The 12,909-nt window shown below is 38.4% G+C and overlaps 1 protein-coding gene across 3 annotated transcripts in view; it reads right to left on the bottom strand.

Annotated features, from left to right (window-relative positions):
• The window catches only part of wwox (WW domain containing oxidoreductase), a 947,793-nt gene that overhangs the window by 579,303 nt on the left and 355,581 nt on the right, over positions 1 to 12,909 (bottom strand). For all 3 annotated transcript variants that reach the window (XM_060837945.1, XM_060837947.1, XM_060837946.1), the window contains exon 8: positions 129 to 393. In XM_060837945.1, the coding sequence (XP_060693928.1) occupies positions 129 to 393 (265 nt within the window). The remainder of the gene's footprint in view (positions 1 to 128; positions 394 to 12,909) is intronic.

Raw genomic sequence — 12,909 nt, forward strand, 5'->3', positions numbered from 1 at the left:
GAAACACTGAGTTCAACTTATATAATCTTGAGACAAAACAGGTACATCTGGATTTTCAATTGAGGCAAACACCTCCCATGACATGCAATTTGATTCATTTGAAAGCGCTATGTGAGCTGGTTACTTACCATTGACTTGGTAAAAGGACGAGCCAAGGTAAACAGTAGGGTGTATAACCACCAGCCGCGGTGTATTGAGGTGTACATCATGTTTCCTGGATGCAAAGCATTGGAGGTTACTCCATGAGGCGACAAACGGCGGTTCAGCTCATTCGAAAAGAGAATATTACAAAGCTTCGACCGGTTATAGGCAAGCATGGCCCAGTAATCTTTCTTAGCAGGAGAGAGCCGACTTAGATCCAGTTTTCCTGAGGAATCCTTTATATCAGTAAATCTGAAATATATTTGAAAATATAATCATTTTTTGACCCCCAATTTCAATGAATGTGATGAGAAATAGCAGACGTTTCCAGTGTTTTGCAAAGAAAATAGTTGTGAAACACAGCTGACAAATACAGACCAAGAAGCTTGTTCTGAAATTTAAAAAAACTTTTTATTTTAAATATAGTACTTTTGTTTTATTCAATCACAGGCATCACTGGCTAAGCCAGCACTTACTGCCCATCCCAGAGGGCAGTTAAGAGTCAACCATACTGTTATGGGTTTGTTGTCATATGTAGTCCAGACCAGGTAAGGATGGCAGTTTCTTTCCATAAAGGACATTGGCAAACCAGATGGGCTTTTCCAATAGTTGACAATGGATTCATGGTCATTGTTAGACTCTTAATTCTAGATTTTTATTTTTTGTATTTAATTCAAATTCTACCATCTTACATGGTGGGATTTGAACCCAAGTCCCTCTGGATTAATAGTCCAGCTATAATACCACAATGTAAAGAATGATTTTACGTAATGATATCTCTAGGACAAATCTAGCTGTTGGAATGATGGTACAACTGTCTGTGGCCGTCATATTTACTCTTCTAGGGCTGCTGACAACATCTACATTGCTGATTACATTGGAGTTCAATGTAGGTAAGTGTGAAGTGATTCACTTTGGTAAGAGTGACAAGAAGATGGGGTACTGGGCTAATGGTCTGAAACTTGGTAGCGTGAATGAGCAGAGGGATCTTGGTGTCCATATACACAGATCTCTGAAAGTTGCCACCCAGGTAAATAGCGCTGTGAAGAAGGCATATGGTGTACTGGCTTTTATTGGTAGAGGAATTGAGTTTCGGAGTACTGAGGTCATGTTGCAGTTGTATAAGACTCTGGTGCGGCCGCATCTAGAGTATTGTGTGCAGTTTTGGTTGCCGTACAATAGGAAGGATGTGGAGGCAGTGGAACGGGTGCAGAGGAGGTTTACCAGGATGTTGCTTGGTATGGTAGGAAGATCGTATGAGGAAAGGCTGAGGCACTTGGGGCTGTTTTCATTGGAGAAAAGAAGGTTTAGGGGTGACTTGATAGTGGTGTAAAAGATGATTAGGGTTTAGATAGGGTTGACAATGAGAACCTTTTTCCACGTATGGAGTCAGCTATTACGAGGGGGCATAGTTTAAATTAAGGGGTGATAGGTATAGGACAGATGTTAGGGGTAGATTCTTTACTCAGCGAGTTGTGAGTTCATGGAATGCCCTGCCAGTAGCAGTGGTGGATTCTCCCTCTTTATGGGCATTTAAACGGGCATTGGATAGGCATATGGAGGATAGTGGGCTAGTGTAGGTTAGGTGGGCTTGGATCGGCACAACATCGAGGGCCAAAGGGCCTGTACTGCACTGTATTTTTCTATGTTCTATCTAGCAAACACATATGTGTTATTAAGCAATATACTAAGTCACAATCCCAGAATAACCTCACTGGCCCAGAAAATTTAATTTTACTTTTGTGACAGGAGTTTTTGTAAATAATCCACATTGAAGAAATAGTTAGTTGTTTCTGGGCAGCTTTCTTCCAAGGTAATGGCAAACACCATGTCTTTACCTTCAACCAGAAAATCCTGATCTAGACATATGCTGAAGGACAGACATGGTCTCTTAGTTCTTTATTCTTTTCAAAAGAAAAGGTATCTAATCCAAATGGTGTCGATTTGATTTTTCTGTTTAAATGTTAGTCTGCTCAGTTCAGACAATTTTACCTCACGTTATCCAATTTTGTATTTTTTCCTGGAGCATGTCTCTTTGTGTCTTTACTTACCTACAAAGCAGTCAGAAAACAGAAAGAAGGGAAATAGAATCATCTCATATTTGCTATTCTCCCAGAGTTGAAAAACTGAATTGATTAACCAGTGTAGGAGTACAGATGCTAAGAAAGTTATATATCATTGACACATTTTTGGGAATTATTGAATAATAATCACATTATTTTATCTGAAATCCTTAACACTGAATAGACAAAACCATCTTATTTCAGCTCAAGTGGAATTAGTATAAAAATACTGCAGTTTAATTCACTGTTCTGCCAAGTTAAAAATATGTTCCCCATAATAATACTTTGCCCAATCTTCTAACTAGGCCCTTACGAAAATATAATTTATACCTCACAAGGCTTTTCTATCCTCCCTGGTATACATATCTATTTTAGTGTCTTGAATGCCACTGACTCTATTTGATATTTTATGGTCATAACTAAAAATGAACTGTGCATATAGGCAGTTTTTTTTAAACAAACTGATTCATGGTAAGTGGGCATCACTGGCTAGGCCCTGGAGAAGGTGGTGATGAACTGCCTTTTTAAACTGCCACAGACAATTTTATGCAGGCAGACCCATAATGCCACCAGGGAGACAGTCCTGTATTTTAGTCCAGGAATACTGCAAAAAAGCGATATATTCCCAAGTCAGGATGGTGAGCGGCTTGATGGGGAACTTGCAGGTGGTGGTGTCCCTATGTATCTGCTATCCTTGTACTTCTAGATAGTCATGGTCGTGTAGTTGGAAGGAGTTGTCTTAGGAACTTTGGTGAATTTCCGCAGTGCATCTGCAGATGATATGACACTGTTGCTACTGAGAGCCAGTGGTGGACAGAGTGCATGCTTATGGATGTGGTGCCAATCAAGCTGTCTCCTGGATGTTGTCAAGCTGTTGAAGTTGCACTAATCTAGGCAAGTGGACAGTAGTCTATTACACCCCTGACTTGTTGCTTGCAGGTTTCAGGAGTTTAACTGGAATTGTGAGCAGGAGTTGGATGAGTTACGTGTCGCAGAATGCCTCGCCTCTGACCTGCTCTTTGTTAAGAACAAGACCAGATCACTTCAAAATATATTAAAAAGGTAGCCTGGACCTAATTTTTTCCTATTTCTAACTAAATACAAGGTGTTGTGTTCCAGGTGCATTTCAATTAGTCAAACTATTCAGCATTAAGCAAAACACAATTTATTCGAACACAATAGTTAAAATATAACAAAAGAAAGAAGAACTTGGAATAAGTTAACTTTATTGGAAGAATTAATAAAATAAAATACTCTTTTACTTCTAAACAGTAACTGTTCCAATGACTTGGAGACAGTAAGGGACTGAAGATGCTGGAAATCACAGCAGCTCAGACAGCATCCAATGGACAGGAAAGTCAATGTTTCAGCTGAAATCCTTCATCAGGACTGTTTCTATGAAGTAACATCCCTTCAGCACATCCAGAGTAAAAAGAAAAATTCAGAAAACAGATTGTGGCTCAAGTAGTTCTCCAGTCCAGGAGGAAAGAACATCAAAAGACAATTGTGAGAGAACGCTCAGAGAGAGAGAGAGAGAGCATACAGCAGCCAGGAGAGATTTACTGTCTTCCAACCTTACTGAGACCCCAACAACTGCTGAAAGCTAACTAAAATCCTGCATCTATAAGAGCTAAACAACACCCACTCAGGCTGCTTCTACTGTTCCAACTTTTAAAAAAGACTCAAGGCCTTATAAGTTGTTTGTCTTCTCATAACATGCTTGGGACTTGTTCCCCAATCTCTGTTTTAAAAAAAGGTCAAAACAGATCTCTTAAAGCTACAGCATCATCACATTTGTAGCCGCAGTATTTATACAGCTAAGCCAATGCAGTTTCTGAACTGGCAGTTTGGGAGCAGTACTCATCAAATAATAGTTGACAGTATTTTACACACAGTGAAGCAAGGTTTTGTTTAAGAAGCATTGTAAAGGAGAGGCAAGGGTGCTAGAGAAACACAGACACTTATCGAGGCAATTTGCACTTCAGCCCTAAGCAATTGAGTTTTCTGCTGCCAAAAGTGAATGATAACAAGGAATGATTAAAATCAAAGATTTTGCAGGACTGCAAGAGGTTACAAAGACTGGGAGGAATTTGAAGAAAAAGATGAGATCTCGCTGGACTGGGTGCAGTTGTAGTTTAGAAAGTATGGGGGAAATGCGGGGTGAATTTTGAATGTGGGAAGGGAAGTTTTGATGAGTCTGCATGTACTTAGGTTGGAAAACACAAAGCTGGCCAGGGCAGCTTTGTGATTGTCAAATATGGAGGCAGCTGACACAGAATTTCAGCAGCTGACAAGCTGAGACAGGGGCAAGATCGGATGACATTAAGAACTGGACTTGTAGAATGTGATTGGAATGCTCATTTGGAGTCCAATATCTCTCCAAGATTTTAAATAAACTGGATCAGCCTCAGATAATTCATGGGAAACTTACATTTCCCTAAACCAATACTATTGAAGAAAATCAATTGAATTCCAGTTAAATTGGTTGTCGTGTTTTGAGGGAGCAGAGGCTTTAAGCTTAAATATGGTCATGACCGGTAGTCACCACTCAGTCAGGACCAGTGCGGTCTTATTTCAAGAGCCTATAAATCAAGACCTTAGGTTAACCTCAATAATAGGCAAGTCTTGCATAAAGGGAATTGAAAATTTATGAAGCCTCACAGCCTTACTAATTACAGTAATTCCAAAAAGGCTGCACACATTTAAATTGATCCAGAGTAATTGCTACTTTTATTCATTATCAAAAGAAATTTGTGTGTAATTTTGTCTTAACCTCACAAAATACAGTCACGAAGGCTGAAATTTATGATGTGAAGAGTGTTTGGCAAAACACTTCTCAGGACTCAAGGGAAACACTATAAAATAAGATTTTTATTAAATGCACAGATGCCATTTTGATTTATTATTAGCTATAAACAAAGTACGAGTTTCGAAGACTAACACAAGCTCTGCATCGGCTGTTGTTCAGTGGAATTTTGTGACTGCTGATCGAATTATATATGTTATATACAATTCTGAATCCTATACAAATATACCTGATATGTGAATACGAGTTGTGTAAAATTCATATATTTGATTTTCCACTGTTTAGATTTAGTGAGAATAAGTGCAGATGAGCATAACCAATTCCTCAGACTGAACCGTACCATTGTAAAGCATTAACCGGGCATTGGTTGACATCCACTTGTCAAGCGGCAGCTGCTAATGTTACTCACGAATATATAATCTTTAATTTTTTTTTGTACCGCCTAACCATGCTTCAACAGGCCAGAACCAAATTACAGAAACTGTCCACCTCTCAGAAAATGCAGTGAAAAGTGGCTAAGTTAACTTTGTTGAGATAACAGGCATACCCCCGACAATGCCAACGTAGCAAAGATTGGATACTGACAGCAGGATACGGAACTAAGGTCAGTGTCTGAGATATGGGGTCAGTCATTTAGGGCTGAGATAAGGAGAGATAATGAAGGATAGAGTTAAGAACATTTGGAATACTCTGTCATAAAGGCTGTAGACTCTGAGTCAATGAGTATGTTTCAGCCTGAAATCAATAGATATTTGAGCAGTGAGTGAATCAAGTACCACCTGAATCAAAGAGCTATTTACAGCACAGGAAGATGCCATTCAGCCCATCAAATCCATGCCTGTTCTCCGCAGACCAATCTAGTCAGTCCCAATCCTTTGCTCAATTCCCAGAGGCAGGCAAGTAAAAGAACACAGAACATTGAACAGTACAGTACAGTACAGGCCCTTTGGCTCTCGATGTTGTGCTGACCTTTTTTCCCACTCTAAGATCAAACTAACCTACATAACCTCATTTTACTATTATTCATGTGCTTATCCAAGAGTCGCTTAAATGTCCCTCATGCATCTGACTCTGCTGCCACTGCTGGCATCCAATTTTCTTTTGAAATTGCCAAATGCTTCCATGATAGTGGACAGCAGGTGCCAAGGCGTTACCACTCACTGCATAAAGAATGTTCCTCAATTCCTCCTGCAGTACTTGCCTAAGACCACACATCTGTATTCCCTCGTCCTTGAGCTATAAACTAACGGGAACAAACTTTCTTCATCAATCTTACCCAAAACTGACAGATAGAGCAGGAAAGTGAACATGATACAGGTTCATTCTTGGGCTGTGGACGTCACTGGCCAGACCGGTATTTATTGCCCATCCCTAATTGGGTTCAGAGTCAACCACATTGCTGTGAGTCTGGAGTCATGTGGAGGCCAGACCAGGTAAGGATGGCGGTTTCCTGCCCTAAAGGACATGAGCACAGGAAACAATTAACAATGGATTCACGGTCATCATTAGACTCTTAATTCCAGATTTTACTGAGTTCAAATTACACCATCTGTCATGGTGGGATTCGAACCCAGGTCCCCAGAACATTAGTTGGGTCTCTGGATTAACAGTCTAGCGATAATACCACTAGGCCATTGCCTTCCCTTTTATTATCTTATTGAATGGTGAAGCAGCTTCAAGGGGCCACAAGGATGGCTCTTTAGTTTTTATGAAAATTCAGAGCATTTATAACGAGTGTTCAGCTTGTCCATGGACATTTCTGCGGTTAATTGTGAATTTCTTAATCAGCAGGTCATGCAAATCCTCCTCCAAATCACACATCACCCTGACTTGGAATTGTGTTACCATTTGTTCAGTGTCCCTGGGTAAAAATTGTGAAACTCCTTCCCTAACAATGCTATGGATGTTCCAACACCCCAAGGACTGCAGTGATGCAAGAAGGTCCCACCACCTTTTCCAGGGAAATTAGGGACAGGCAATAAATGTTGGACAAGCCAGGGACACCCACATCCCATAACAAATAACATACAAGACTTCAAGCACAGTTAAACATAATGTATCACATCTAAAATGGATTTTTACATTTTACAAAACTAATTATCATTTTATAGACTGATGAAACTTTATAGTGAAACTACTTCCCTCAGATATTTCAGAATTGTGAGATTTTACATATTGAGTCACATTCGAATCTAAGGCAATAACTTTGCAGAACCAATAACATCACAAAGTATACAAGAGCAGTTTACAACAGATACCATTGCCTGTCAAAAGGAGGGGAGGAGAGGGAGAATTTAAAAATATAACTGCTTACAAACCAGAAATTAATGTGGCAGGATTTGATGTTCCTACATCTATAAAAAGGACTGTGACATACGAGGTAGCAAACAATTCTTTGATGGAGCATGAAACAAAGAAACTACATGGTGATGTTTAATTGTCTCTGACATAATCGTTAAATGCCAGATGTTTAATTTTTTTTATCAAGTATTATACATCTCACTGACTGGGAAAAGGCATAATGTAGTCACACTTCGAAATATCCACACATTGTGCCTTCAGGAAAATCTAAATAGACACCAAAGCTTTATTCCAGAAATAGTTGTTTTTTGTAAATTGTAATGGGAAATATTTGAGCGAGTGGTGACACATACTTTCATGCATCCTGGTGAGAAATGATTTTATTTCACCATTTTTACTTTATATGCAATTACATGCAAATAAGGTTGCTTTTTAATTTTCACTGCTGACAGATCATCCATCAAGTCCAGTTAATGGGTGATTAAAACTGTAATACTGTCAACCAAAACTTAGCAAATGTGATACAGTATATCATTGATATAAAGATGCTTACACCTATTAACAGTTTAAGCTAAGTACTGGTATTTTCTCCTGAAGAAATAATAAAACATTTCTGGAATTATGCCAAAAGATTTTAAAAGAAAAAGAGCATGACAATAACTTATCATGGGTGTGTATGTACAGATACATATATATACACATTTGCATAATACAAAATATGAATGCTTGCAGGACAAAAACTCAATTGTTTAACATACCTGTAAAAATTTGATTGCCCTGAGAATTCATAATCTACCCACATTAAGTTTGAAATTGATCCTTTATATGAGTAAAATACTAAATAGTTGATTACACTGTTTCCAAATCCATTTGAAAATAAACATTTTGAGGAGCAAAGGCAAATGAAGAAAAGGAAATAGTGGAAGGTAAGCTATCAGTCACCTCACATCCACGATGAGTGAGTTATGGATCTTGCACTCAACAAAATGCCATAACTTGCCATCAGTGAAATTGCCTGTTCATAATTCTCCTGTACACTTTAAACCAGGATTAATGGATACACATGAGTGATAACAAGGCAATAATCTAATTGAGGGGTTCAGATCATTTATGTGTGAAAGAATGCACAACTGATTGTGCCTGAGAAATCCAATTAAAAGATTCACAGTACATCAAACTTATTTGAACCCCTTAATTAGTGATAGACTTGAAGTAAATACCTGGTATTTATTTTTTTTAATGCTGTACATCAAAGCATTGCTCACACTAAGTTAAAAAGTTTGCTGTTGTAGAACATACAACAGTGATCACACAACATTCTGTGTTCATGTCCCACTCCTGGACTTCAACACAAAGGACAATGCTGTCAGTGCAGTACTGAGGGAATGTTGCACTACTGGAAATGCTGTTTTCTTTATGTGATGCTAAACTGAGATAAAACCAACATCTGTGGATTCTGAAATCTGAAACAAAAAACAGAAATTGTTGGAGAATTTGTTCTGGCAGCACTCTGTGGAGACATTCTGTCAGATCTGCTGAGTTTCTTCAGCAATTTTGGTTTTTGTCAAACTGAGAGTCCACCTTCCCTCAGGTGACTGCAAAAGATCCCACAGCATAATTACAAAGCAAAGCAGGGTACGTCAATCCTTATGAATATTTATCCTTCAATTAATATCATAAAAATCACACTCCAAACAAATTGCATTAGCTGCAGAAATGATGGCATCGTGGCTATGTAACAAGGCTGGATCATGTAATCCAGAGGCCCAGGCTAATGCTCTGGGAACATGGGCTCAAATCCTACCATGGCAGATGGTGAATTGAACTAGATCTAGAATTAAAAGCTGGCCAATTGCAACCATGGATCCATTGTTGACTGTCTCAAAAACTATTCTGGTTCATTAATGTCCTTAAGGGAAGGAAATCTGCCATTCTTATGTGGTCTGGCATACATGTGACTCCAGACTCACAACAATGTGGTTCCCTCCTGACTACCGTCTGGATGACAGAGTTTTGTAAAATTCAGTAATTATGAAAGATACTATACAAATGCAAATCTTTCTTCATAAGGATTGTGTTTGGAAAACATAGGATAGTAAGTAATTCTGACTCGAAAATAGCATATTGAACACAAAGCTTTGAACATATTTAATAGATATTATCAGAAAGTTTAATTTAAATTTGGCTTTATGTTATAGAAGTGGGAGATGTTATTGACTCCAAGGCAAATTCTAAAGTTAATATTGTGGAACAAGAACAGTTATGAAGGAAGATCTAGCCATGTTAAGATGTTTACCAAATGGAGAAGTACATGGCTATCCAGGCAGGTCATCCAGGCAATTTAAAAAGTTTAATAGATTTCTTCTTGCTTTATAATTACCCATTTGTTCAAACAACCACCCTAAAACTTTAATGATCAACTTGCCATCTGTATCTTCTTTCATTGGATTTATTTTTCCTGTGCTCTCTCCCAACTTACTCCTCTAAAGCAATGACACTTCCCAATTTATTCTTTTGCTCGAGTCCCCACCTAATTCAAAACCAGCCAGACCCATCAGTACAGCTTATTCTTGTCCCTGCACTGATACCAGTATCCTATTTAAAAGAACCCTTCTCTCCATGGCAGCTCCATATCCACATGTTAATCCACCAGATCGCTTAGCTGTGATGTCAATTTCCAGAAATAATTCTGAGTCTATTAATCTTGTGCCCTGTTTCTTCAAGTACAGCATTTTTCCTGATAATCTTTCAACAGGATCGCCTGTCTTTTTGATTGATGTTATTTCTGCCAACATGGACTGTGCCAAATGAATTTACCACCTCCTTTTCCAAGTTCCTCTCCAGCTCTATGAGATATCTGTTACCTTGGCACTGGATAGGCAACCATATCTCTGAGATTCTCATTCTTGGCTGTGGACATTGCATCTATCCATCTAATTCTAGAGGCCCTTATCAGTATCATGCTTTTATTTTTCTCATTTCCACTCCAGGCAGGTATCTGCTACTTGCAAAGGAAGATATGGTTTAGACCCTTGTGCTAAGTTAGAAAAATAGAAAGAAAGATCAATTCTGATCATGAACCTGAATTTAGCAACTTCAAATAAGTTTTAGAAAAATTTCAGAAATATCCATCACTAAAGCAGTACAAGTTTCCTTGTCATCAACTGAAGCCACTGCAGTTTGACACTCCACTGTGATACTGAGGGATTGCTGCACTGTTGTAGGTACTGTCTATCAGATGGAACTGAAGCTCCTTCTTCCTTTTAGAGGTGCAAGCAACAGATTACATGGCATACTTTAAATCAGAGTATTCTGGCCAATATTTGTTCGTCAATCATGAAAAGTGGATTACTTGGTCACTATTGCATTTCTATTTATGGGATATGGCTACACTCCAACCGGCTGCCATATTTACTATGGCTACACTTCAAAAGTACTTCATTGGAAGTGAGGAGCTTTGACACACCTTGAAGTTATGTAAGGTGTTCTATAAATGGCATTCTTTCTGCTTGCTTTCATGAGATATCCAAATCAATGTCAAATGATAATTGGTTCAGAATTCTGGAGTGAGAGTCAACGTTTCGGGTTGAACCCTTCATTTTGAGTCCTGATGAAGGGTTATGCCGAAACGCCGACTCTCCCGCTCCTCAAATGCTGTATGACCTGCTGTGCTTTTTGCAGCGCCACGTATTATTGACTCTAACTTCTCCAGCATCTGCAGTCCTCACTATCTCTTGGAATTCTGGAGAGAAATCAGTTGAATACATTTGCATCAATTTAAAAAGATGAATTTATATTGTAATACTACTGAAGTTGTGTACTTGCTAAATAGGAAATGGAAAGAAACTCTGTGTTAGCGATCAATTTTAGCTACGAAAATGACTTTGGAGTCAGTCAATGTGATTAAATCAGCAGTTTCCAAGGTACGTTGCACTGACCAATATAATGGAAAGAATTTGAAAGCACGACGAGTAAAAAAAAAATTTATTTTCCTGGAAGTTCACAATCTTCGTAAACAATAATTCAGATGGACTTACAGAGTACAATCAAGCACAGTATTGGTGTCCTTTTGAATATTGAAGGTGACTGAGAGTATAACTTTTGCAGGTTTCATTTTTGTTATCATTGGCAGGCAGTTCAGCATTGCAAGTGAAGAGAAGCTTTGTTCTGCAAAAAGTTTTTAAACAGAACAGACTGTCAAAATAATCTGATACAGGCTATGCTTGGAACGTCACTTCCAGAAAGAAAAAGAAATCCAATAGAGAGTGCTGCAGGTGTGTAAGTAATTCAATATGGAGAAGCTCCTATTATCGAGAGAGTCACACACCCATCACATCTAATTTACCAGCTATAACAAGCAAACGTATTAGCATGAACAGGGGGCTCTTGTGGAGACCCAGGTTCAAATCTCACCTGCTCCAGGGGTGTGTAATAACATCTGTGAGCAGGTTGGTTAGAAAATATATTTAAATATTAACCTAATGACCACCTAACAGTATAGCAGGTAGTAATCAACATGTAACAAATGAGAAAATAATCACATCAAAGATATCAGTAATGACCAGATGAATAGCCAGAACAAGTTACCAATACCTGAGACAAGGCAATGATCAGTTTTACTGAAAAGCCTCTCACTCACCAGTTTACTGACTTGCTAGTGCTGGAAGGTTTGTAGTACAATACATAATTTAAAACAACACATTTCATGGGAATATAATGATTTCTTACCTTTATAGTGACATAAATTTACATAGCACTTTCTAATCAAAATAGGTTTCAAAATGCCACAGTTATAGTAACAAATAAAGGCATTGTGATGACACTAGAGATGTATTTTGTCCTGGTTTCTTTTTGAAGAGAGGTTTGAAGCCATAGGTGTCAAGCTGCCAGTTCCAAGCCAACAAAGAAAACAAGAGTGTGAGGCCTTGAGAGTTTTTTTTAAGTCGGAACAACAGAAGTAGCATGAATAAGTAGGGTCAGGCTCCCACAGAACCATGATTTTAGTTTAGGTTTCAGTAGTCATTGGGGTTTTGAAGTTGGCAGTGGAAGCTCTTACATCTCTCTTTGCTACAGCAAAAAGCCTGGGTTTTCCCTCTTCGACCAGAATTACATGTGAGACAATTTGTTTTACTGACTTTGCCTTTGCCAAGGGTGTGTTTATGGGATGTTACTATATTGGAACAGTTACTGTTCAGTAGATGAATAATCCATTATTCTGCTAAGTTTTCCAGCAAAGTTATTCCAATTCTTCTTTCTGTAGGGTAAGAATAGAGTGTGTTTTACTTAAAGCCAAGTAGTGTGATCAATCCAATTGCACGTGGAACACAGCACCTTAAATTTGTCTTTAAAAAAAGATAAAAGTGAATATCTAGGTTATCTCCCTGGCATATTTTAAGGGGGTTTGGTCTGTTCCATAACAGCACTGACCCAAGAAGAAAGACAGGGTGAGGTCTAATAAAAAGCTTGCTATTAAGAATTTTCTAAATGAGGAAAGGGAGTAAAAGGGAATGCGATAACCAAGTTTGAGGTAGTAAGGAATTCAGAGTCAGCACACGTTGGCTATGAGACAGATGTTAAATAATGGAGCTCAGTGAAGAG

The sequence above is a fragment of the Hemiscyllium ocellatum genome, chromosome 17 (assembly GCF_020745735.1).
Source record: "Hemiscyllium ocellatum isolate sHemOce1 chromosome 17, sHemOce1.pat.X.cur, whole genome shotgun sequence".
In the NCBI taxonomy this organism is placed as follows: Eukaryota; Metazoa; Chordata; class Chondrichthyes; order Orectolobiformes; family Hemiscylliidae; genus Hemiscyllium; species Hemiscyllium ocellatum.